Below are 26,466 nucleotides of genomic sequence, written 5' to 3' on the forward strand. Positions count from 1 at the left end.
GTGTTGGTGCTCGGGAGTGGGGTCATGATCAAGGTGGGGGGGGGTTAGGACCAGCCCAGCTTGTCCCCTCACCCCACTGCATCCCAAAAACAACCCAGCCTGTCTCCGCTTCCCTAACCTGTTCTTCCTCTCACCTATCCACTCCTCCCACCCCAGGCCGCACCTCCATCTCCTACCTACTAACCTCATCCCACCTCCTTGACCTGTCCGTCTTCCCCGGACTGACCTATCCCCTCCCTACCTCCCCACCTAAACTCTCCTCTCCACCTATCTTCTTTACTCTCCATCTTCGGTCCGCCTCCCCCTCTCTCCCTATTTATTCCAGCTCCCTCTCCCCAACCCCCTCTCTGATGAAGGGTCTAGGCCCGAAACGTCAGCTTTTGTGCTCCTGAGATGCAGCTTGGCCTGCTGTGTTCATCCAGCTCCACACTTTGTTATCTTGGATTCTCCAGCATCTGCAGTTCCCATTATCTCTGAGATTAGGTTCGATGACTGGGAAACAACAACTCGGGCAGTGTGGTAGAACCACTGCCATTCCCTCGGTAGCAATTGTTTTAATCTGCTGGAGGATAAAATGCTGAACTGCTCCGACACTGATACCCGCAGACATGATGGTGGCTCTCTGTGTGTTTATGATAACAAACTAAGCTGCTTTATAGTCTGAGCTTCCCCTGCAGCATTCCAGCTTTGAGGGATTTCTGTTAGCTTCCATTGCAACACAGAGGCATTGACCATCAGATACTGCATCACAGCTGGCGCAACAAATTCATTACATGGAGGTTGGCCATCACTATGCATAGGATCTGAGTTCTGTGCAAAACTCTGTGCCAAGTTGGTTCTTGAGTCTTCCATATTACTTTACTTTACTGTACACTCCCTGTTTGCAAGTGTGGAGTATGTAAAATCCAAAAGGTGAATTTGCTAACTCCTTCCGACACATCCATAGCCCAGTGGCACTATCACCAATGACAAACGTGGCAGTGGGCAGCTGTTTGCACAATCCCAGTCATAGCCTGACACCATGTGCAGAGATGGGATTACTTCATTTTATTTTGATGATGAGCGGCACCACCATGACTTGAAAATATATCCTCCTTCCTTCTTTATGATTAGGTTAAAATCCTGGGGACCATTCAATCTGATTTGCACATCGCAAGAACAAATAAAGAAAAGCTTTTTAGAAAAATTGTATCCATTTCGTAATGTTCCTTATTGGTACATAATAAACTGTGCCACAATACCCTTCTCATAATAATTGCGATTTTATTAGCTTGTTGACTGACATATTCTAAAATTAGTCAGCACAAAGCTAGCAATGCGAGTACTCACCTTTTACATTTCATTTGCATTATGGATTACTCCAAGTTCACTCTTTTGTTTCAGCTAGGCAAAAAGCAAAGGTTAGTTGAAGTTTCACCTTCCTTTGCTTTTCACCATTGGAAGGTTGGTCGGGTTAACTGCCAGTTAACCTACTAATTCACTTCTAAGTGTCAAGTCCTGGCATCTAAATTCAACTGGTCATGCTCCAACAGAACAATTCCAATATAACATTGATAATGTTTACTCGAATACAAGGGTGAAAGAACTCAAGATGATATTGAAATTGAAAAACAGCCCCAAGACTAATGTTTCAATTAGACTTGATTGGCATTCCCAAAATAGGTATGTTCTGTAAGTTTAATCTTTTGTAATGAAGTTTCAGAAAGAAATATTTTCATATAAATTGAATGATTTATGATGTCAGTCAAATATCTTAAAATATGATGCTTCCTCTCCAACATAATTTACTGACAATATGTTTATTCATTTGCAGCATTATGACCTTTAGATGCCATAAAACATTTCTGGTATTCGAAGGTTATATTTTAATGACCCTTAGCAAAATGAGACACATAGAAAGGAATGAAGTTACTGAGTAAAACAACAATGCAGTATGTCGTACTTTCATATGAAGCAATTTAATTTTAAGTATGCGTTTCTATGTAAGGTATTTTATTATCACATGACGATTTAAAGCCTCATATACCAAACTTCAACTTAAATCTTTTCTACTTGTAATGGACATTGGATAACATTTGTTTTAAAAGTCCTTCCTCACCTTCTACCCAAAACTTTCAAAACTCAAAGAGGAATCGTTCCTGTTTTATGTAGGCAATTTCAGCTAGTCAGTCCTGAAAGATCCATAGAACAATATTTTATTTTTCAATATGGCTGTGCATCACATCATGAAATCCTTAGGCGCAAGAACAGAAATAGTCCATTCAGCCCATCTAATCTGATCCACCATTCAACACAACAATGATCTTAAGTCAACGTTTCTGCCGACTCCTTTTAACTCTCCTGTTTATCAAGTTCTGTCCAATTTTGCTATGAATATATTCAATGACCTAATCTACACTTTTCTCTGTGGAGGATAATTTCAAAGACTAATCACCTTCTCAGAAGAAATTCCTCCTCATGAACCACCAAATAGGATACTCTTTATTTTTTAGATTCTGTCCCATCGTTCTACAATTTCCCATGACGGAAAATATCTTCTCACTATCTACCCTGATGAGCTCATTCAGAAACATAAGTTTCTATAAGATCACCTCACATTGTCCCAATTTATACTCCACCAGCTGGCTTTTTGCAAATTCATTGGGCTTATCTATGATCCATTTACAGAATCTTTGTATTCTCCCACAATTTATTCTCCTATTTTGCTTTCCTCAGGTTATATCCAAGTGTTAACAACATTACCAATAGTGTCTTATCATCGACAACACAATAATTTGTTTACTTCATAACAGTTTGCATCACAAATATTTTTACAATGTAGCACTGCCAGTAATTGCCATTACAAATAAAAGAATTGTATGTAACAAATTGGTCCTTTAATAACATTTTTACAGGCGGTTTGTTTTTCGCTAAAACAATGCGTTCAAGAAGGTATGTGACTATGTTGGACCCCTTTCAGGAAACCTATGGTGGAAGTATCGGTAGCCTGATGTTTATCCCTGCTGTTATGGGAGAGCTGTTCTGGTCTGCATCCGTTCTATCTGCTCTTGGTGAGAAAATATGGCATTAATTCTAAAACTTTTCTTAATTATATTCTGTAAATAATGAAGAAATAGTTCTAAGGAAAGCTACTGATTTAGTTTTGAAGCAGACAGGAAAATACTGCAATGACATTCTACTTTCACACAAATTAGGACTCGAGTTTAGCTGCAACATCTGCAATATAATTATCGTAGTGTGAAAAATCAATGGCTAAAAGTTCTGCAACACCAAAACTGGACACTCATTCATTTCCCTCATCCTCTCACCATTCATTCACTCATCCTCTCTCTCCTAGCAAGCACAACTCACCCAGACAGTCTCAAAAGTTCACAGCTTGTATGACTCCTTTGCAGACAGGTGGTTAAGAGTAGATTGGATAGATGTGTTCAAATTTGTGAATGATTTACGATAGGAACCAACAGCTTCCAATGTTAGAAACCTCAAGACGGGTTTGAGGTGATTCAGAAGAATCAGAGGTGACATGAGGAAGCCTTCCTTGCACAGTTGCTTAGAGCTGCGATGGGCTTCCAAAAAGGGTGGTGGATGCTGACTCGACAACGAAAATCAAAAGAGAATTGATTAAATATCTGAAGGGAAATTAAACAAAATGGAAGGCTGTGGGGAATAAAGCAAGCAAGTAGGATTACTGGATAGTTCTGGCAAAGAGATGGCCTAGCCCTGGTGGACAAAGTATCACCCACTTGAAAGATAACACCTCTGACAGAGGTGACACACAACAGTGGAATCACATATTGTAAGTCAATCAAGTTATATATGCTTCACTCCTGTACAGGGGTTTGAATCTTCTACTTTCAGACTGAAAAGATGAGAGTGCTACCAACTGATTCTTGCACAGCAGAATGAACCAAGTTGGTACTGCATGAACCTTTCACCATGACTTTTACAATCAACAGGCATGGAGCACAATAATTCCATCAATTCTAACAGTTAGTTTTTAAAAATATATAAATAAGGTGAATGGAAAGCTAAGGTTGAAAAGAATTGAGGTGATGAGGTAATTCATGAAATAATAAATAGATACCAATAAACTTGTAAATTTTTATTTTATGAGAGAAAACAAAGACTGCGGAATCAAAATGTTAAGATTCTACAAAAATTAGATCATGTAGAAAAATTATGATATTTGAACTCCATGGATGTTTTGTTTAAATCTTAGAAAAAGAGAGTGAAAACTCATAAAAAAAAGGAGACGAGGTCTTTGAATTAAACAGCAGAACAAATTTGAGTGGTCTCAGTACCACCGCACAAAATAAAGTCTTCATAGTGACAAGTAACTGGTGTTTTAATCTGAGGGTCACCATGCCTCAGGAGAGGGGAGATGTTGAGAATAAGGGACCTTCAAGGCTGGCTTAACTAGTACAAGAATTGAACCCTTGTCATTCTAAATTGCAAACCAACTGATCAGTTAACTGAGCTAACTGACCCATGACCACTGGTATTTACTACCAGTACTTCACTTCCAATAAACAATAAAATGGTGGAAGGTGTCATCAGCATTGCTTTCAGGTGAAGTTCACTCAGCTTTAACTTAGTCATGGATGCTTAATTTGGATTCCACCTGGGGCACTTGGCCTCAGAACAACTTCTTTTAAAACACGGAACTGAACTGCAGGGATATTGTGATAATGATTGTTCTTGATATTGAGGCTGCTTTCAACAAAGTGGCATCAAGGAGCCCTTGAAAATGGAAAACAATGGGAATTTAGGGAAATCTCTTCATCGTTTGGTCATACCTAATACTAACAGAGGTGAGTGCGGTTGTTGGTAGACAACTATCTAAGCCAAAGGGCACCTCGACAGGAATTCCTCCAGATAGTGTCCTGGGTCTGACTGTGTCATTAATGACCTTCCCTTAATCATAAGGTTGGAAATGGAGGCGTTCGCCAATCTAAAATCATCAAGGGCCTGTGTTCAACAACATTTGCGATTCCTCAGGTACTGAAGCAGTCCATGTCCCATTGCAGCAAAGGCCTGGATAATATTCAGTCTTTGGCTGATAAATGACAAGGATAATTTGTGTTCCACAAGTGCCAGGCAAATGACGATTTCTAATGAGAGGGAATCTAACCATTTCCCCTTGACATTCAATTGCCCTGTCATTACTGAATATGCCCCATCAATATTCATATATAAATACATTGCTGCAAGGGCAGGTCAGAGGCTCGAGGCTCTTCAACCATACACATTGCCTGTCCACCATCTACAAGTCACATGACAGGAGCAAGCTGGAGTACTTTCTATTTGCCCAAACGGAGAACAGCTCTAACAATACTTTCACAAAGCTTCACGTCCAGTATAAAATAGAACATTTGCTGGGCACCCCATGCACATCTTAAAAATCACTCCATCAATGCCCATCATAGTGGCAGCAGATGGTACAATCTACAAGTACTGCAACTACTCACTGAAGTCTTTTGGCCAGAATCTTGCAAAGCTGCAACATCCAGCACCTAGAAAGACAAAGGCAGCAGATGCATAGGAATACCACAACCTTCAAGTTTTCTCCAAGCCACTCATTATTCTGGCTTGGAACCATATCACTGCTCCTTCATTGTCTACGGGTCAAAATCCCAAGGCAGGAAAATTGCTCCCTGAACATTCCATACAGGTAGGTCCTCCTGCTGAGTGATCTTCTCCACTCATCCTGTTTTCTGCTGCAGGCCTCTGCTTATTCTCTAAGTCATGCTGCATTCCATGTGAAATGCTTACTATTGCATTTAGCAACTGGGAGCAATCAGTTTATGTAGAAGACACAAAGTTAACAAAAGTTCCTTTACTATCTGCCTCATCATTTACTCTATATCTTTAATAGTTAAGTAACTGTAGAAAGCACCAAACTCTTGTAGAATCATAGCAAAAGCAAGACAAAGTCAACTGGCAACTAGTCAGATGTCCTTTTAAATAGTGCACCTTACGGAGTACAGAAGTGAGCAGAGGCTTGGGTGTGTGGGATGGTCTTCTCTGTTTCTGAACAAATGTTGTGTGTGTGAGGTTGAGAGGGAGTATATCAGGACATTGAACTCCAAACTATGTATTGATGTCAAGCCACTGATCATGTCATGATCTGACTACTTTGCAGACATTCAGTGGACATTTACTCCACGTGTGCTAACTGCCTCATCAACACGGTATCTGGCACATTTTAATTCACCAGTGTGCATGCACATTTTGGATGCTTTGTTGGAGTGTTAAATGTGCTTGTATCTAGGCAAAATCATCTCTAATTATTTCAATTTCTCATTTCTTGATGAACTGAAAAGTGCTTGGATAACTTCCCTGTGGTAAATAGAAACCATAATGGCAATCGTTACACCGCAAGATGAATTTAGATTATACAAACTGAAGGAAAATGGCAAACACATTTATTGACACAGTTTTTGAATTTAATGATTATGAATATTGAAGAATCAAGACATGATGTTTAGAAAACAGACAATCAGATGGTATTGCTTAGCTTGATGTTTATAATTGTGGTAGAATCAGAAATATTGAGGAAGATTCTTCACCAAATGTAATAGATATAAGAAAAGTAAAATTTGCATTTATATGAAGACTTCTGTGGCTTCAGGCTTTCCAAAAGTGCTTCATAAATAAGTGAAGTATTTTGAAGTGTTGTAATGTAGAAAATGACAATTTTCTCTTATGGACAAGTAGAAATTATACATAACCATAAGAAATATGATGGAAGAGGAATAAAAAGGGAAATTCACTTGAGATGGCCATGAGATTCAAGAGAATGAGAAAGTTTGGATCAAAAATGGGTCCTGGTGCAGAAAGCAAAGAATAATGATTAATTGGTGATTCTTGACTGGAAGACTGTTCCCTGTGTTGTTTCACAAGTTTCAGTACTAGATCCATTGTTTTTTGTGGTATATGTAAAAATGATTTAGAAATCTATGTAGGATACCTGATGAAGAAATTTTCAAATGGTAGAGTTGATTGTGTAGGAAAAGCAGTGGACTGGTCAAGTAAGCAAAAATGTGGTAAATGCAGTTCAGTCTGTATAAATGTGATGTAATGATCTTAAGAAGGGAAAAATAGGCTGTGGTTTACATTTTAAGTGGTGGAAAAAGTATAAAGGATCATTATTAAGCAACGCAATATGGATACTGAGGGCGCAGGAGACCAGGAGTCCTGAAGGCATATTGAAAGTGCAGGGGGTTACTGAAAGAAAAGGAAAATGAAGAGGGAGCTTGAAAAAAATTGGTGGTTAACATCAATGAAAATCCAAAGTTACTGTATAAATATGTTACATTTCATAAGTAGAGCACAAGCAAGAAAATAACCAGAGAAAGAGTCCCTATTAGGGACTAAAGTGGCAAACTGTGGGTGGATCCAGAAGATATAGGTGAGGTTTTAAAACAGTACTTTACACTTCTAATCACAATGGAGAAGAGTAATGTAGGTAGTTAAACTGGGAAGAGAAATGTTATATACTTGAACAAATTTATAACTGGGAGGGATGGAATATAATGGGTATAAAATTTGATACGTCACTAGATCAATTTGAAATGTATCCCAAGCTGCTCTGGGAGGTAAGAGAAGAGATTTCAGGGGACCAGATATTAATTTTCAAATCTTCACACAATACAGGAGAGGGTATCTTAAGATTAGAGGACAGCTAACATGGTAACAATATTAGGTTAGAGAAATTATGGGGAAAATTCTGAGGAACAGAATTCCTCTCTATTTGCACAGGTAAGGGCTGATCAAGGATTGTCAGCACAGTTCAGTCATGAGGAGATTATGGCTAACAGGTTGAGTGAGCTTTTCAAGGAGATGACTAGATGTGTGGATAAGGATTGTAATTGGAGTCTACATGGACTTCAATGTGGCATTTGACAAGGTGTCATGTGGGGAAACTGGTCAAGAGGGTAAAGAGACCATGGGATCTAGAGCATCTTGGCAAATTGGATCCAAAATTGACTTGGTGATAAAAGGTAATGATCAAAGATTGCTTCTGTCGTTGAAAGCCTATGTGCAATGATATATATTACAGAGTTTGGTGCTGAGTCCCTTGCTGTTTGTAGTGTATATTAATGATCTGAGCATGAATGTAAGAGACTAAATTAGTAAATTGGCAGGTGGCATGAAAATTGATGGTGTGATAAATAGTAAGGAGGACTGGTTCAGACTCCATGATAGCAGAGATGAGTAGGACAGAGCCATGGCAAACAGTGATTCATTTTGGGAGGACTAACAAGGCAAGAGATTACGTAACGGATAGTAGAACCCTAGAAAATACAAAGGATCACAGGGACTTTAGTGTGCATGTTCACAGATCTTTGAATACATGATAGGTAGATAAGGTGGTTAAGAAGGCATATGGGCTATTTGTCTTCATTAGCCAAGGCATTGTATGCAAGAGTGGGATGTTATGTTGGAACTGTATATAATGTTAGTGTACAGTTCTGATCACAATGCTATCGGAAGGATCTCATTGTACTTGCAATGGTACAGAAGAGATTCACCAGGATGTTGCACAAGTTGGAGTATTTCAGCTGTGAAAAGTTACAAGATGGGCTAGGATTGTTTTTCTTCATGCAGAGACGAGAAGGCTGAAGGGGGAGCTGACTGAGGTGTACACATGATGGACAAAGATAGGAGGAATTTTTTTTCCCTTTCAAAGAAGAATCAATAACTAAGGGGCATAGATTTAAGATAAAGGCCAGGAAGCTTTAGAGGAAAATTCAAGAGTTTTTTTTTAAATCCACAGGATGGTGGGAATTTGGAACTTGCTGCCAGTAAGAGTGGTGGAGATGGGAACCAGCACAACTTTTAATAAGTATTTAGATGTAACTTCACCTCATCTATACTTTGGCATTCAAAGTTACAGACCAAGTGCTGGAATGGTGAACAAGAGTACATTGATGCTCAATGAATAGCACAGACAGAATGGGCTCTTTTGTTGCTGTAAAACTCTGATTCTATGAGCTTAGGGACCTTGGAATATTTGTGAATGGGACCCTGAAAATGGCTGATCAGGTGGTGAAAATAGTTAGGAAGGGATATGGGATATTTGCCTTCATTGAGGTTGAGTCTTAAAATGTAGGAGATGAGAAGTTAGATTTGATTATAAAACATTAATTAGGTTACAGTCAGATTACTGAAAACAGTTCCAGTCACTGCATTACAGGAAGGATACAATCCATTGTGAGGGATTGCAGAGGAGGTTTGAGTACGTTGCACAGAAACTTGAATTTTAAACAATGAGGAAAAAGTGGGAAGGCTGGGATTGTTTACTTTATAAGACAGGAGTTGGAAGAGACAATTAATTGAGGTTTATCAAACTGACTGACCTAGTGGAGTTTAAAGGAAGGGTTTATTTCCCTTAGCATAGGATACAGATTCTAAAATAACTGGTGGAAGGATTATTAAACAGCTAAGGAGACATTTTTGTCAACAAAAGGGTCATACAGGCCTAGAGGTCCCATGAAAGGTTGGAGAAGGCGGAAAATGTCATCATGTTTAATACTTGAGAATGCACTTGATGTGTTGTTTCTTACAACTAAGTTGCTAGAAAGTAAGATCAGGTGGACTGATCATAAAATATGAGGCTGGATGAACACAGCAGGCCAAGCATCATCTCAGGAGCACAAAAGCTGACGTTTCGGGCCTAGACCCTTCATCAGAGAGGGGGATGGGGTGAGGGTTCTGGAATAAATAGGGAGAGAGGGGGAGGCGGACCGAAGATGGAGAGAAAAGAAGATAGGTGGAGAGAGTATAGGTGGGGAGGTAGGGAGGGGATAGGTCAGTCCAGGGAAGACGGACAGGTCAAGAAGGTGGGATGAGGTTAGTAGGTAGGAGATGGGGGTGCGGCTTGGGATGGGAGGAAGGGATGGGTGAGAGGAAGAACAGGTTAGAGAGGCAGAGACAGGTTGGACTGGTTTTGGGATGCAGTGGGTGGAGGGGAAGAGCTGGGCTGGTTGTGTGGTGCAGTGGGGGGAGGGGACGAATTGGGCTGGTTTAGGGATGCGGTGGGGGAAGGGGAGATTTCGAAGCTGGTGAAGTCCACATTGATACCTAATGGTATCAAAGATCTGAGCATGTAACGGTATCAATGGTTTGCTGCTCTACTAGAAACATCTACAATTTTATGCTTCTATGGTGAGAATCTTTTGTTGTAAGAAAATAGGAAATAATGCGATGTGGAACATGAAAATAAAAATTGAAGTTTTTCATTGAAGCCCTTTTATAATTCTGATATATTGCAGTGGGTTTACAATTGTTAAACATAGATCAAATTAGCTGATTATTAGTTCAGATTATTTGTCTGAAATGCCAGCTACGATAGACAAAACTTAAAAAAAATAATGCCAGCTTTCGAACCATAGCACAATACCAAATCAATGCAAAGGTGTAAGAATTAGAGCCACCAGGAATAGATAAAATGGTATCAATTAATGAAAGAAAATAAGAGCAGGTAATTGGAGCAACAAAGAATATCAGTAAGGATTGTTTGATGGCTATTTATATTGCTAGTTATCCAGAGAGCTAAATGCCTTTCACAGTGTAATTTGGAGCAACATATTGTATCACATGTAAATATAAAGGAGTGGTCAGAAAAGCTTATTGCTCAGGGAGTAGATAGAATGTGAAAAAAAATTAAGACAAGTTAATTGAATTTCACAGCTTCACTAGAATGTGGAGGGGTTGACTGAAAGATTTCTTTTCCATATTAGATGTGAAAGGAGTGGGCATTATTAGCAGCCTGATCAGCAGCAGAGGAAGAAAGCTATTCCAAATCGTACATATTCAGGGTGCCAAGAGCAAAGATTTCATTAAATGTAAAGTTAATTATTCATTAGAAAGATGCAATAAGAAAGGTCATTTGGCTCATCTTTGTTCATTCATCCCGTAAAACCTATCAGGCCCGTCAAATGATCCATTTGTTTCTTAAATGTTTCCTGGGTGCTTGCTTCCACAGTCCTGCCCAGAATTCCACCTGTTGATCAGGGCCTTTGCGTGAAGAACTTCAAGACATCAGTACTATCTTTTTCTTTCCAAGTGTGAATGTATGCTCTTATCTGTTATGCTTTAATTTGAAGTTGTGTTCCAATTTCATCTACATTGTACGAAAATACATAAGGCCATCCCTATTTTATTCTATTCATGGATGAATACTCAAATTTTCTTCAAAAGATCTGAGCATGTAAGTAATTAATTGAAGAAGACAGTGCAGCTAAAGTGGCTAAAGGCATGAGGATAATAGATTTCAAAAATAGCATATAAAAGCTGGAAAGTATGATAAAACATTCTTATACATTGATTCCAACTCAACTGGAGTCTTTTGTCTAATTCTGAACTTTGCATTTTTGGAATTATGAGATGGCTTGTGCGACGGTGCAGAAGAGATTTATGAGAATGTTCCAAGGATGACAGGCTTACCTTGAGGATAGATTAAAGAAGCTAGGCTTATGGAAGAGAAAGTTGAGAGAGAATACATTAGTGCGTCTAACATCACAAAGAATCTAGACAGGTTAAAGAGAAACAAACTGATCCTAAAATGATTGGCAAAATAACTAGTATCAACATAAAGAAATACAATTTTACACAGAAAATGTTAAGATTTGGATTGCACAACATGTGAGAGTGTGGAGGCAGATTCAAAAGGGCTCAGAGTTGAATTTTACCTTTTTTTTGACAAAGTGACATTCAGGTAGCCAGTCCGCCATGGCTCATGCTGACTTTCTCACACAACTTTTCACTCTTATTTTCATTTACTTATTTTCATTTATTTCAGTGGAATTGAGTGGTAGAAGAGGCTGAAGTACTTGTTTATGCCAATGTTCATGAGGCTGGTATAATATTTTAACTGGCGTTCCACTTCACATTAGATACCAGCTTTCACAATCTCTGAAGTTTGAGTATTACAGTTAAGAAAATGGCCAAGAATGGCAGGTTAGCTCCTTGCTTTGTGGATGTGGACTGTGAGATTCTGTGAGAATGGAACAGTGGAGAGGAAGTCCATTCTTTTTCCAGCTGACCAGCAAAAGAAGGCCAAAACAGCCAATCTCAGGCAGCCTGGTCTAAAATAAAGACTTGGGTCAGTGCAGTGTCTCAGGTTAAAGGAGATGCCTGGCAGTGAAGGAAGAAAGTCAATTTATCTTCTGTGCTTCAAGGCTAAGTGTCATCATTTTCTCTCCAATATCTCACCCTCACAGGGTCACCACTTGCTTGAATTCTGCCATTGCACTCTTACCAAGAATTATATTCTGCATGAAATAGTGAGTTGTAGTCTGTCCATTCAACAAGCTGTCACCTACCTCAACCTCCCAAACTACCAACCCTTTCCGGTTTCTGAACCTCCTATTCACCATCGGAGGGACACTTCATCATCTTTCCTGATCCCACATTACCACTATCAGTTCTCCAATCCATTTCCACATAGTCAATCCATACCTACTTATCTTATTGCTGATGTGATGCAGTAAGATATAATGCTGATTTGCAACTATCACACTTGGATCCTTTCTTTATGTCCATAGAAATGAGAAATAAGCCACAAAATATGGAAGAGTTTGGTGAACTTTATGACAACTCCTGGTATTTGCCTACATACACTACAGTCGCACACTTTTGCTCATCTTGGCTCAAACTAGACAATTCAGTTGTACAGTAGCATACTTCCCTCAGCAGATCATGTAGCAAGTGAACAGAGACAAGTAAGGTGGAAACTGAGACATTTTATGTGCCATGACCGGTGCTGACACCATGACCATACCCCGCAAAGGAATATCACATATTATCTCCCTCTTTTCAAAGAAAAGAAATCCCAAACACATGCACATCATTGGACATAAGGATGTGATTTGATTTTGATTTGATTTGGATTTGATTTCTTATTATAATATGTACCTAGGTACAGTGAAAAGTTTTATTTTATGGTACAGGCAGATCATACCATTGAAAGTGCATTAGTGTAATAGAACAAAGTGAGGAATACATTGTTATGATGGCAGAGAAAGTGCACAAAGAGCGAAATCAGCATTAAATTTAAAATGTCCTTTTAGAAATCTAATAACAGCAGGTAAGAAGCTGTCCTTGAATCTGTTGGTACATGTGTTTAGCTTTTGTACCTTCTGCCTGATAGAAGAGGTTGGAAGAGATTATAACTAGGGTGGAAAGAGTCTTTGATGTTGGCTGTCTTTCGAAGGCAGCAAGAAGTGTAGATGGAGTCAATGGATGGTAAGTTGAAAACATAAACAAAGTTGCTGGAAAGGCTCAGCAGGTCTGGCAGCATCTGTGAAGGAAAAAACCGAGTTAATGTTTTGGGTCTGGTGACTCTTCCTCAGAATGGAAAATTGGCTTGTACGATGGCCTGGCTTGTTTTTTATAGTCCTGGGCACAGCAGTTGCCATACCAAGCTGTGATGCATCTGGATAGAATGTTTTCTGTGGTGCATCTATAAAAATTGGTAAAATTCTTTTCATGCATGCAGAATTTCCTTAGCCGCCTGAAGAAGTAGAAGTATTGTACTTTCCTGACCATTGCATCAACATGGGTGGACCAGCTGTCAATTCATAACTGTACTGACATCAGAAAACTGAATTAACAGGATTAATAATTTTAGATTTTGATTGACCATTTTGGCAGTTTGACAACTCTTCCTGAATTGGTTTGCATACACATTTGGAGAGGTACGGGTTAGTCTTGGTTGTTCATGGCTGACAACTTGGTGATCTTGCTATGATTGCTGCCACTCAGCATCAGCACATCATCTTCGGAGCTTTATTCTTCATACTCTGTTGGTAAGTTATACATTAGCCTGAACCGACTTCTGTTCCTTCACAGTGTAGCACCATGCTCCATGCTGACTTCACACAACTTGAGCTGTTTGTGGATCTTATAAACCTTTGCAAGTAGCCAGGTATTTGTGATTGGATATCTGATGTTCACTCCCTGCCAGCTACATAATTGAGGTGGTTCTCTACCTGCTCACAGGTGGTGTCACTCTTTCATTCTCCTCTGTCTTTGAAGAGGAGGCTGTTTCATTCTCAATACTGTGGGTGTAATCTGAATCTTGTGACTAGTTCTAATGCAGAGATCTGTGCACATTGGTAGTCATGCCATTGCTGAATTATTGACCTCTGCCAAGTGTAAGGCTTCAGGAATCTAGTCAGAACAGAGGAAGGGTCATCCGACCCGATATATTAACTCCGATTTCTTTTCTTCACAGATGCTGCCAGACCTGCTGAGCTTTGCCAGCAATTCCTGTTATATTAAGGAAGCCAGTGGTTGATTCCACAATGGCTCTGGTGGAAAAAATAGCCATCATTGCATCTCTGTTCTGTGTCTCACAAAGTTTTCATCAGACATGTTTGGAAAGAGTATTCCTTGCCCACAAGCAACAAATTAAGGCCCAGGGATGTTGGAAGGTGGCAGGTAACTGTGAACTTTCTATAATGTATGTGTCATGGCTGCTCCCAGGGTATCTGACACAAGCCTCTAAAATCTGGTCACAGGTTGATGGAGTAAAAACCTTTTCAGTTGACTAACTCTGCAAGCCAATGATAGGTAATTCCTGAAGGATTGTCAGTGTAACTTGTAACACACTGCAACCAGGGGAAACCAGTGATGGAGGAGGCAGTTAGTGCAAACTATGTAATCGTCATAATGACAGAAAATACAGGAGAAACACCACATTGTCTGCAGCATCTGTGGGGAGAGAAATAGTTAACGTTTCAATTCTGATGTGTCTCCTCAGAAGTGAATGATGATCTTTATGCGGCTGACAGAGGAGGAATTGGGAGTTGAGCAACTGGCAAGTGCTCAGAGAAAAACACAAAGGGCCTTTATTGTGGTAATAATTGTGGTAAATGATTGAGATATGTAAAATAGGTCTAAATGATAGGCTATGAAAGCTCTGGAAGATGACTTCACCTTTACACTTTAGAACTCTCCACTATGGAAGAAGTTCAGAGCACATAGACATGAAGATGGTAGTCATTTTTCGAACATAACTATATGTCAGAGACTTCTACTATATTTCACAGTATTTAACATTAATGCCTTATAATATGTTACTTTGAAGTGTAAGCCTGAAGAATGTATTTGGCTTTCCCTTCATCAGGACTAGTCCTTCTCAAACACAAACCCATAAAGTGGCATTGAACCACATGATAAAGAAAGGCGGATAACAAAGTGTGGAGCTGGGTGAACACAGCAGGCCAAGCAGCATCTCAGGAGCACAAAAGCTGATGTTTCGGGCCTAGACCCTTCCCGAAACGTCAGCTTTTGTGCTCCTGAGATGCTGCTTGGCCTGCTGTGTTCATCCAGCTCCACACTTTTGTTATCTTGGGTTCTACAGCATCTGCAGTTCCCATTATCACTGTTAAAGAAAGGCATTGAATTTACCACCTGGAAAATTGTGGCAGCAGTGGAGACCAAAATGCAGACCTGAGATTGCCCAGAGAAGAGAAAAATTCAAAAACCCTTTTGTTTCACCCCCCCCATCCCCCCAAAAAATTGTTACATCTTTGAAACCAGCCAGCATCCAGGCAAAATAAAACACAGGGGAACAGCATACATTTGAGGAAACATCCCTGAAAAGAAAATCCTCCAGTGAAACCACCAGAAAAAAGCTGGAAAGTCAAAGAAACTATTTTTTTAAAACACAGTAACAGAAGAAAAAAAGAAAAAAAAAGCAGTGAGAGCAGGAAATGCCCACTAGCAGTTCCAAAGAGAAAATTGAATCTGAGCCAATTGTCGGGCATGTTTTGTCCCTTGACTGAAGGGACAGGGACTAGATTTTCAGATGAAATCAAAACTTTGAGGAACACAGCTTACTTCTAAAAATGAATTTGCAAAATTGTGAACTCTTGATTTGATTTTTTTTAATTTAACAGCAAATTGAAAATATTTCAGGAACATGTTTAAAAAAATGGATTGAAAAATTATTTTAAAAATCCTTCTTATAATTTGAATTATCACAGCCTCTCATCAGTAAGATTAGTGAAATTTTGATTATTTTTGACAATTTGGATAACACATTCAAGCTTCATTCAACACCTAAGCTGTTTTATTGGTTGTACTCATGAAAGTACAAAAAATTGGTAAAGTAAAAAATGCACTAATCTAATCATGTGATGTCAAATGTGCTGTGAAAATACCTTACACACAGAAAAACATTGGAATGAATGACATTGAGATGGACCATTTTGATATGGTCAAAAAAAATCATTGAAAATTAATGAATGAAACCATTTTGAAAAGTTCCTATCTACAGATGTTTGGGCATCCTTCAGTCATCTTAGCTAGAGAATATCTTCAATTCAACTCCATGAAGAAGTCTTTGGGAAAAGAAAACCGAACTTCACATTAAAAATCATATTTAAAACAGCAGAAACATTGATAGTTTTCAGTTTTGATACGACAACAATGAGTGTACTACAAGGAGATCAAAATTTTAGCAATATTCTTGAACTGCTGCAGCCTGTGTGCTGTGGGTAGACCCACAATGCTTTTGGGGAGGACGGATTCCAGGAACTTTGACCAAGCAATACTGAACAATATATTTCCAAGATGTTGAGTGGCTTGGAGGTGAACTTGCTGTTGATGTGGCACAATGTACCGGCTGTTCTGTCCATCCAGATGGTAGAGGTCATGGATTTGGAGGCTGCTGCCTAAGGAGACTAGGTGAGTTACGACAGAGCATCTTATTAATGGGCACACACTGCTGTTATTGAGCATCAGTGAAGGAGGAAGTGAATGTTTCTGTGTGGATCTGATGCCAAATGAGTGAGCTGCGTTATCCCATATAGTGTCAAGCTGGAGTGTTGTTGGAGCTACATCTAGGGAACGCTGATGATCATAATCCCATCACAACTCTTGCCTATGCCTTACAAATGACGGACAGGCTCTGGGATGTCAGGTGGTGAGCTACTTGCTACAGTGTTACTAGCCTCTGACCTGTTCTTGTAGCCATTGTATTTAAATGACTAGTGCAGTAAAAATCTGGCCAATGGTAACAATCAAGGATATTGATACTGGGGGAACTTAGTGATAGCAATGCAACTGAATGTTAAGAGTAATGTTATATTTTCTTTTGTTGGAAATGATAATTGCCTGGCATTTATGTGGCGTGAATGCAGTCTGCCACTCGTCAGACCAAAACTTCATATTGTGCATGTCCTGCTGCACTTGGACACAGTCTGCTTCAGTATCTGGAGTTTTGAATGGTGCTGAACATTGTATATCCCCACTTCTGGCCTTATGATAGAGGGAAGGTCATTGGCGAAGCAGCTGAAGATGATTGGGTTCAGAGCACTATCCTGAGGAAAAACAGTTAACCTCAACCACATTAGCAAGCACAACCATTGTGCTAGAAATACTCCAAACAGCAGAGCGTTTTCCCCTGATTCCCATTGACTCCAGTTTTGCAAGGGATCCTTGATGCCACATTCTATCAAATGTAGCCTCTTGGTGAAAGGCAGTCACTCTCAGCTGAACTCTGGAATTCAACTCTTTTGACCATGTACATGTCAAGGTTATGATGAGGTCAGGAACTGAGTGGCCTTGGAAGAACCAAACTGAATGTCATTTAGCAGGTTATTGCTAAACAAGTATTGTTTCAGGAAGGTCAGAGAGACAAGTATAAAATGTACAGCAATCTAAGTAACTCCTTTGAATATGTATATAACACTTAGTCAATACTTATGCCACGGGGTGGGTACATCTTGGAGGAGATGTTGGGGCATGTTATGCAAAATTAGGACCCTAATATTCATGACTTTGCACTAGTATAAATATTGCATGGATTTGGAACACTGTATGGAAGAAGACTGTAACACTACACTTTACTCTCTGGAAGAAATGGAGGAAATGGGCTTGAAGTCATCAAGATATATCAGTCATTCCCTAATTTAACTAAGCCAGAGCTTAGTACATCACCATATGTTACCAGTATGCAGCATTAATATTTTACAATTAATGTTACTTTGAAGCCTAAGCCTTAAGGCTGTCCTTGTTTTTACCTTCTCCTTGATTAGTCATTAAAGAACCCAAACTCAGTGCAGCGTCAAACCACATACCGAAGTAATTCTCCTGCCTGATCTTCCATAATGATCTGCCTTTTGTGTAAAAAGATTGTCAATGAAATCTGCCATGTCCCATAGTCACAAATCCAACCTCAGAGCAATGCAACGATTGTATTTTCTTTGCCTGTCAAGATGACTGTGTCTCTAAACTATTATAACGTGACTCCTGGCCGACTGCTGCTCCAGATATAAGCAGCATCTTACAATTTGCAATTCTGTGTAAAAGAGGTCACTGAAGCTCTCTACGAAGAGAGGCCTTTTCATTTCATTCTGTCCTGTCATATTAAACAGACCGAGTGAATACAAGGATTTGGACAAATATTCTCATGATGTTGAATGATATTGTACACAGCGCTTCCCTCGTGCCTTAAGGCTATTTTATTTGATTAGTTGCCAAAGCGTACAAGCTGTAAGACTTGGGTTTGAGATCTGCAGCAGTGCTCAGTGTACGAAGATGAGGTGAAGAAGATACATATTAAGTATAAGTCCTGATTCTTGGATTATTGTTAAGAAATATTTTACAAAATGGTTTTGGATTTGAGACAGGGTGTTTAAGGAAAAGTCAAAGTCAAGAACTGTCTTCAAGCACAGATTTCAAAGTAACTTTACATTTATTGTAAAAACTACTGGATATGGCTATCATAGATCTACCAGGCTCTGACATGTAATTACATGGGTTAATTTAGCTTCATATATTTACGTGCTCAACTGAATCTTCCAGCTTAGATTGTTGAAAAATGCATCCAGAGTATGCAGTATCATCTCTTTCTGCTGACATTGCTCTATTTATGGCCAGTTGAGGGCAGCTCTATGGCATCATCAAAGTTGCCCAACAGTCCTGATGCCCTCATACAAGTGATGGTGGTGAACTGAGCAATGGCTGAGGCTAGCAATGCTATTAGCAACATGACAATAGCAACATATGACAATCTATTCAATGAACCTGAGCACTCATGTGAGCCTGTCTTCTTCCTTCACTGCTTCAGTTGATCTCTCTGGCAATCTCTTTCCAGTGCCATTTCTGCAAGTGCTTGGAGGAGCCTCCTGACCCACTAATGATGGAAATGTCTTTTCCCTATCCCATCTCCTCAACTAAGAGGTCCACTCTGGTGTCAAATTCCTTCATGTGCATGCTTGGTGGGAATAGAGTGCTGGGCAACACTCATTTCAGGAGTTCCAACAATTGCAGTGTGCAAGCAGCAAGCAGTCCATGGAGTGCTGACTATATGCTTATTGTGCCTATGTCCATTTTGGAGGTTAGCCAATTTAACTCCTTTTAAACTCCTGCTGAAGAATGGCTCCAATACATCTTTCACCAGCCAAAACCCGGCTTGAGCAAATGTTTATGATTTTTATTCCTATGCAAAGCAGTGCAGTTATAGCTATCTCTTCTCTTGGCATTCTAAGATAATGGGAGGAGCTTCTTTTTTAACTATTGTAGTTCTTGTGGCGATAATTTCTCTATAATTTAAGGATTGGAGTTACATCATATTGACTCAGTCGCAATAAAGGGATGACAATGTCTAATTCAAAACAGTGTGCTTTATAGAGCATTTGTGCATGATGCTGTTTCTATGAGCCTGCTGTTCCTGACACTGAGGTTGCATGACAGGGATATGCTAAATTGATGAAGTATGTCTTATGGATATTGTGCATTGCTGCCTCTGTATGGCAGCAAATGGAAAAGGTTAGCAGTGATTCTAATGGCAACAACAACAAACAACATGCTAGCAAAGCCACAATCAATGGAAACTGGGGGGAAATCTCTCTGCAGGTTAGAGTCATACCTGACAGATAGGAAGTTGGTTGTGGGTGTTGCAGGAGTTCCTCAGGGTAGTGTCCTAGGCCCAAGCATTTTCATCAATGTTTGATCAATGACCTTCCCTCCATCATAAGGTCAGAAGTGGGGATATTTGCTGATAATTGCACAAATTCAGCACTATTCATGAGTTTTCAGATACTGAAGTAGTCCATGTTTAATTGCAACGAGATCCGGACAATATCCAGGCAAGGTCTGAAAAGTGTCAAGTAAAATTCATGCCACACAAACGTTAGGCAATGGCTATCTCCGACATGGGCAATCTAACCACTGCCCCTTGACATTCAATAGAATTGCAGTCACTGAATCCTGTGCTATCAACATCCTAGAGGCTTCCCATTGGCCAGACCTTAACTGAGCTCACCACATAAATACAGTGGTACAAGAGAGGTCAGAGGTAAGAAATCCTGCAGTTGGTAACCCACCTCTTGACTGTCCAAAGCTTGTCTAGTATCTACAATGCAAAGCCAGGAGTGTGAGGGAATGCTCTCCACATGTCACCACTAGTGTCCCTACTGACTTCATCTGCCGGATGTGCACCCAACTCCAGCTCCTTGAAAACCGCGTTAGGGAACTGGAGCTGGAGCTGGATGAACTTCGGATCATTCGGGAGGCAGAGGGGGTTATTGAGAGGAGTTACAGGGAGGTAGTCACTCCTCAAGTACAGGAAAAAGGCAGATGGGTTACGGTCAGGGTGCGGAAAGGGAACCGGCAGACAGTGCAGGGATCCCCTGTGACCATTCCCCTCAACAATAAGTATACCGTTTTGGATACTGTTGGGGGGGACGACTTACCATGGGAAAGCAGTGGGGCACAGGTCTCTGGCACAGAGTCTGTCCCTGCTGCTCAGAAGGGAAGGGGGAAGAGGAGCAGAGCATTAGTCACTGGGGACTCCATAGTTAGGGGAACAGATAGGGGCTTCTGTGGGGACGAGAGAGACTGACGGTTGGTGTGTTGCCTCCCAGGTGCCAGGGTGCATGATGTCTCTGATCGTGTTTTTTGGGATCCTTAAGGGGGAGGGGGAGCAGCCCCAAGTCGTGGTCCATTTGGCACCAACGACATTGGTAGGAAGAGAGATGGGGATTTAAGGCAGAAATTCAGGGAGCTAGGATGAAAGTTGAGAGCTAGGACGAACAGAGTTGTTGTCTCTGGCTTGTTGCCCGTGCCATGTGCTAGTGAAGCAAGGAATAGGGAGAGAGAGGAATTGAACACATGGCTACAGGGATGGTGCAGGAGGGAGGGTTTTGGATTCTTGGATAATTGGGGCTTTTTCTGGGGTAGGTGGGATCTCTACAAGCAAGATGGTCTTCACCTGAACCAGAGGGGTACCGATATCCGGGGGGGGGTGGGGGGGGGTGGAATTTGCTAAGGCTATTTGGGTGGGTGTAAACTAATTCAGCAGGGGGATGGGCACCAAAATTGTAGTTCAACGATAGAAAAGGTTGAGAGTAGGGTGGTCCGAAATAAAGTTTCAGGGAAGCAAGATGGCACCGGCAAGCAAGAAGTTGGTTTGAAGTGTGTCTACTTCAATGCCAGGAGTGTCTGGAATAAGGTGGGTGAACTTGCAGCATGGGTTGGTACCTGGGTCTTCGATGTTGTGGCCATTTCGGAGACATGGATAGAGCAGGGACAGGAATGGTTGTTGCAGGTTCCGGGATTTAGGTGTTTCAGTAAGAACAGAGAAGATGGTAAAAGGGGCGGAGGTGTTGCATTGTTGGTCAAGGACAGTATTACAGTTGCAGAAAGGATGTTTGGAGACTCATCAACTGAGGTAGTATGGGCTGAGGTTAGAGACAGGAAAGAAGAGGTCACCCTGTTGGAGTTTTCTATATGCCTCCTAATAGTTCCAGAGATGTAGAGGAAAGGATAGCAAAGATGATTCTCGATAGGAGTGAGAAAGACAGGGTAGTTGTCATGGGGGACTTCAACTTTCCAAATATTGACTGGGAACACTATAGTTCGAGTACTATAGATGTGTCAGTTTTTGTCCAGTGTGTGCAGGAGGGCTTCCTGACACAGTATGTAGATAGGCCTACAAGGAGCGAAGCCACATGAGATTTGGTACTGGGTAATGAGCCTGGCCAGGTGTTAGATTTGGAAGTAGGTGAGCACTTTGGTGATAGCGATCACAATTCTGTTATGTTTACTTTAGTGATGGAAAGGGATAGGTGTATACAACTGGGCAAGAGTTATAGCTGGGGGAAAGGCAATTACGATGAGATTAGGCAAGACTTAGGGAGCACAGGATGGGGAAGGAAACTGCAGGGGATGGGCACATTAGAAATGTGGAGCTTATTCAAGGAAAAGCTCCTGTGTGTCCTAGATAAGTATGTACCTGTCAGGCAGGGAGGAAGCTGTAGAGTGAGGGAGCTGTGGTTTACGAAGGAGGTGGAATATCTGGTCAAGAGGAAGAAGAAGGCTTATGTTAGGATGAGATGTGAAGGCTCAGTTAGGGCACTTGAGGGCTAGAGGTAGCCAGGAAAGACCTAAAGAGAGAGCTCAGAAGAGCCAGGAGGAGACATGAGAAGTTGTTGGCGGATAGGATCAGGGTAAACCCTAAGGCTTTCTATAGGTATTTAAGGGAAAAAAAATAACAAAAGTAAGATTAGGCCCAATCAAGGATAGTAGTGGTAAGTTGTGTGTGGAGTCAGATGAGATAGGGGAAGCACTAAATGAATATTTTTCGACAGTATTCACTCTAGAAAACGACACTGTTGTTGAGGAGAATACTGAGATACGGGCTACTAGACTAGGTGGGATTGAGGTTCACAAGGAAGAGGTATTAGAAATCCTGCAGCGGGTGAAGATAGATAAGTCCCCTGGGCCGGATGGGATTTATCCAAGGATCCTCTGGGAAGCCAGGGAGGAGATTGCCGAGCCTTTGGCATTGATCTTTAACTCGTCATTGTCTACAGGAATAGTGCCAGATGACTGGAGGATAGCAAATGTGGTTCCCCTGTTCAAGAAGGGGAGTAGAGACAACCCTGGTAATTAGAGAACAGTGAGCCTTACCTCAATTGTTGGTAAAGTGTTGGAAAAGGTTATAAGGGATAGGATTTATAATCATCTAGAAAACAATAAATTGATTCGGGATAGTCAGCACAGTTTTGTGAAGGGAAGGTCGTGCCTCACAAACCTTATTGAGTTCTTTGAGAAGGTGACCAAACAGGTAGATGAGAGTAAACCGGTTGATGTGGTATATATGGATTTCAGCAAGGCATTCAATAAGGTTCCCCACAATAGGTTATTGTACAAAATGCGGAGGAATGGAATTGTGGGAGATATAGCAGTTTGGATTGGAAATTGGCTTGCTGAAAGAAGACAGAGGGTGGTAGTTGATGGGAAATGTTCATCCTGGAGACCAGTTACTAGTCGTGTTCCGCAAGGGTCGGTGTTGGGTCCACTGCTGTTTGTCATTTTTATAAATGACCTGGATGAGGGCGTAGAAGGATGGGTTAGTAAATTTGCAGATGACACTAAGGTCGGTGGAGTTGTGAATAGTGACGAACGATGCTGTAGGTTGCAGAGAGACGTAGATAAGCTGCAGAGCTGGGCTGAGAGGTGGCAAATGGAGTTTAATGCAGACAAGTGTGAGGTGATGCACTTTGGTAGGAGTAACCAGAAGGCAAAGTACAGGGCTAATGGTAAGATTCTTAGTAGTGTAGATGAGCAGAGAGATCTCAGTGTCCATGTACACAGATCCTTGAAAGTTGCCACCCAGGTTGACAGGGCTGTTAAGAAGGCATTACAGTGTTTTAGCTTTTATTAATAGAGGGATCGAGTTCCGGAACCAAGTGGTTATGGTGAAACTGTACAAAACTCTGCTGCGGCCGCACTTGGAGTATTGTGTACAGTTCTGGTCACCGCATTATAAGAAGGATGTGGGAGCTTTGGAAAGGGTGCAGTGGAGATTTACTAGGATGTTGCCTGGTATGGTGGGAAGGTCTTACGAGGAAATCCTGAGGGACTTGAGGCTGTTTTCATTAGACAGAAAAAGGTTGAGAGGTGACTTAATTGAGACATATAAAATAGTCAGAAGGTTAGATAGGGTGGATAGGGAGAGCCTTTTTCCTAGGATGGTGACGGCGAGCACGAGGGGGCATAGCTTTAAATTGAGGGGTGAAAGATATAGGACAGATGTCAGAGGTAGTTTCTTTACTCAGAGTAGTAAGGGAATGGAACGCTTTGCCTGCAACGGTAGTAGATTCGCCAACTTTAGGTACATTTAAGTCGTCATTGGATAAGCATATGGACGTACATGGAATAGTGTAGGTTAGATGGGCTTGAGATCGGTATGACAGGTCGGCACAACATTGAGGGCTGAAGGGCCTGTACTCTGCTGTAATGTTCTATGTTCTATGTTCTATGTGCATTTCCAACAACTCAAGAAGCCTGATACTGGAAAAAGCAGCTAGATTGTTTGACACCATTCTGCAAATATCCACTGCCTCCATCATCAATGCTCAGTAGTAGCAGCATGTACTATCTACAAAATGCACAGCAAAAATTTGCCACAGATCCTCAGACACGAACTTCCATGATCACTTCCATGTAGAAAGACAAGGACAGCAGATGCAACAATATTGTCTGCAATCACCAACCTGCCTTGGAAATATATCACTGTGCCTTCAGTGTCACTGGTTCAAACTTCTGGAATTCTCTCCCTAAAGACATTGGTGAGTCCCTACAGCATTGAAACTTGCAGCAGTTTAAGCGAGCAGCTCACCACCAACTTTTCAAGGGCAACTAGGGACGCACAATAAATGCTGGCCCACCCAGCAATACTTTTGAATGAATTTTAAAAAGCTGTATTCTAGATAGTAGCAAGCTTTTTGCTTTTTTGCAACAACATCCATGTAGCAAATACTTTTTTATAACAAATATGCACTCATGGATGCTGAATTATAGGATAGGAATGGTAAATAAGGAAATAATAGGCTTCTCTGTCTAGTGCCTGCAGTATTGTTACTAGAGACAGTGACAGAATATGGACAAATAAAGAGATGGAAAGTTAAGTTATGTCTCACAAACACAGCTGAATTGTTTTAAGCGAGAATTAAAGTGGTAAATAAAGGATATTCTGCAATGTTATGTATGTGGATTTCTAGAAGAATTCGGTATGGTTCCATACAAAGGATTATTTCCAACAATAAGAATGAATGGAATTAGACATAACATGTTGAAATTGACAGGGAACTGTTTAGGAGGAAAGGACTAATGAGTGTGTGCACTCCAATTCAAAGGACATGACTAGAGTCCATCAGTGATCAGTACTGGAACTTTAGCTCTTCACTATGTTTGTAAATGGCCTGAAGGGGAAAACAGTTTTGCTTATAATACAAGGTTATAAAGCGCATTATTAAATGAAGAAAACTACACCAGCTAGAGTTTAAAGTGGAGAACTGTTAGATCAACATACTTTATAAATATTGAAAATCCAGGAGCTGTAAAGAAGGTGGGAGACCATGGCAGAGAGATATTGTATTTGGACAGGTAATCTAGAGCCAGGTGATGATCTGGGGATCCATGTTCAAATCTCACAATGGCATGAATTCTAACAAAAAATCTGAAATTAAAAGTCTATTGTTGAATGGCTATGAAGCCACTGATGGATTCATACCAGTTCGGGAACGAAATATGTTGGGCAACATAATGCTCCAGCCCCTCAGCAATGTGGTCAATATGACCTGGCAAGCCTCTCAGTTGTATCAAACTGTGAAAGAATGCAAAGAACTCAGACAAAATACCTGGCATTGCTGTAGGCACTGAAAATGATAACATCAAACACGGCCCTGTCGACCAGTAAAATCCTCCTTGCTAACATCTGAGTAGTCAAACAACATGCACAAGGTGATATCAACAGGCTCAGCCATACTCATGGCATCATGCCATACAATCAATATCCCAGAAAACACTTTTACCATTCCAAATGTGTTCTGTTCTTCCGCCAGGCCAGGCCAGCAGATATGGTGGCACAGTGGTATAGAGTTCGGTGGGAATTGCTCTGAAAATCTTTAACATTGATTCCAGAGCTCAGGGATCTCGTGGCATCAGTTCAAAAAGGGCAAAGAAAGCTGCTGATGATAATCATGTACTCTTCACCATTCAACTGATATATCAATGCTCCTCCATGTTTAACAACATTTGGAAAAACCCAGGAGATGAGAAGGGTGCAGAATGTACTCTGGGTGGGGGATTGCTTTGTCTATTATTAAGAATGTCTCCACAGCATCACTAAGACTGATCTGGTCAAGTCCAAAAGAACATTGCTATGAGCTAGGTTTTAGATGCTGAAACAATGAACAAGATGAAAGAAATTTTTTCATTACCCATTCTCACCAATCTGCCTTCTGCAGATGTATTTGTTCATTATACTGTCAGCAGAAGTGATGACTGTCCACTCATAGTGGAAGCAAAACTTTGTCTTCATATTTATGATAACATCCAATGTGTTAGGTGACACTATCATCCAGTTCATGAGAAAAAAAATTTGAACAGATGAACCCACTCTGAACTGACCATCCCAAGGCACTGAAAGCCATCAGC

At 40.7% G+C, this 26,466-nt stretch overlaps 1 protein-coding gene across 1 annotated transcript in view; it reads left to right on the forward strand.

The window, feature by feature from the left end:
* The window catches only part of LOC125453258 (high-affinity choline transporter 1-like), an 87,401-nt gene that overhangs the window by 24,896 nt on the left and 36,039 nt on the right, over nucleotides 1–26,466 (forward strand). Inside the window, exon 3 of the mRNA XM_048532582.1 lies at nucleotides 2,895–3,050. Coding sequence (XP_048388539.1) covers nucleotides 2,895–3,050 — 156 coding nt within the window. The remainder of the gene's footprint in view (nucleotides 1–2,894; nucleotides 3,051–26,466) is intronic.

Source organism: Stegostoma tigrinum, chromosome 6 (genome assembly GCF_030684315.1).
Source record: "Stegostoma tigrinum isolate sSteTig4 chromosome 6, sSteTig4.hap1, whole genome shotgun sequence".
In the NCBI taxonomy this organism is placed as follows: Eukaryota; Metazoa; Chordata; class Chondrichthyes; order Orectolobiformes; family Stegostomatidae; genus Stegostoma; species Stegostoma tigrinum.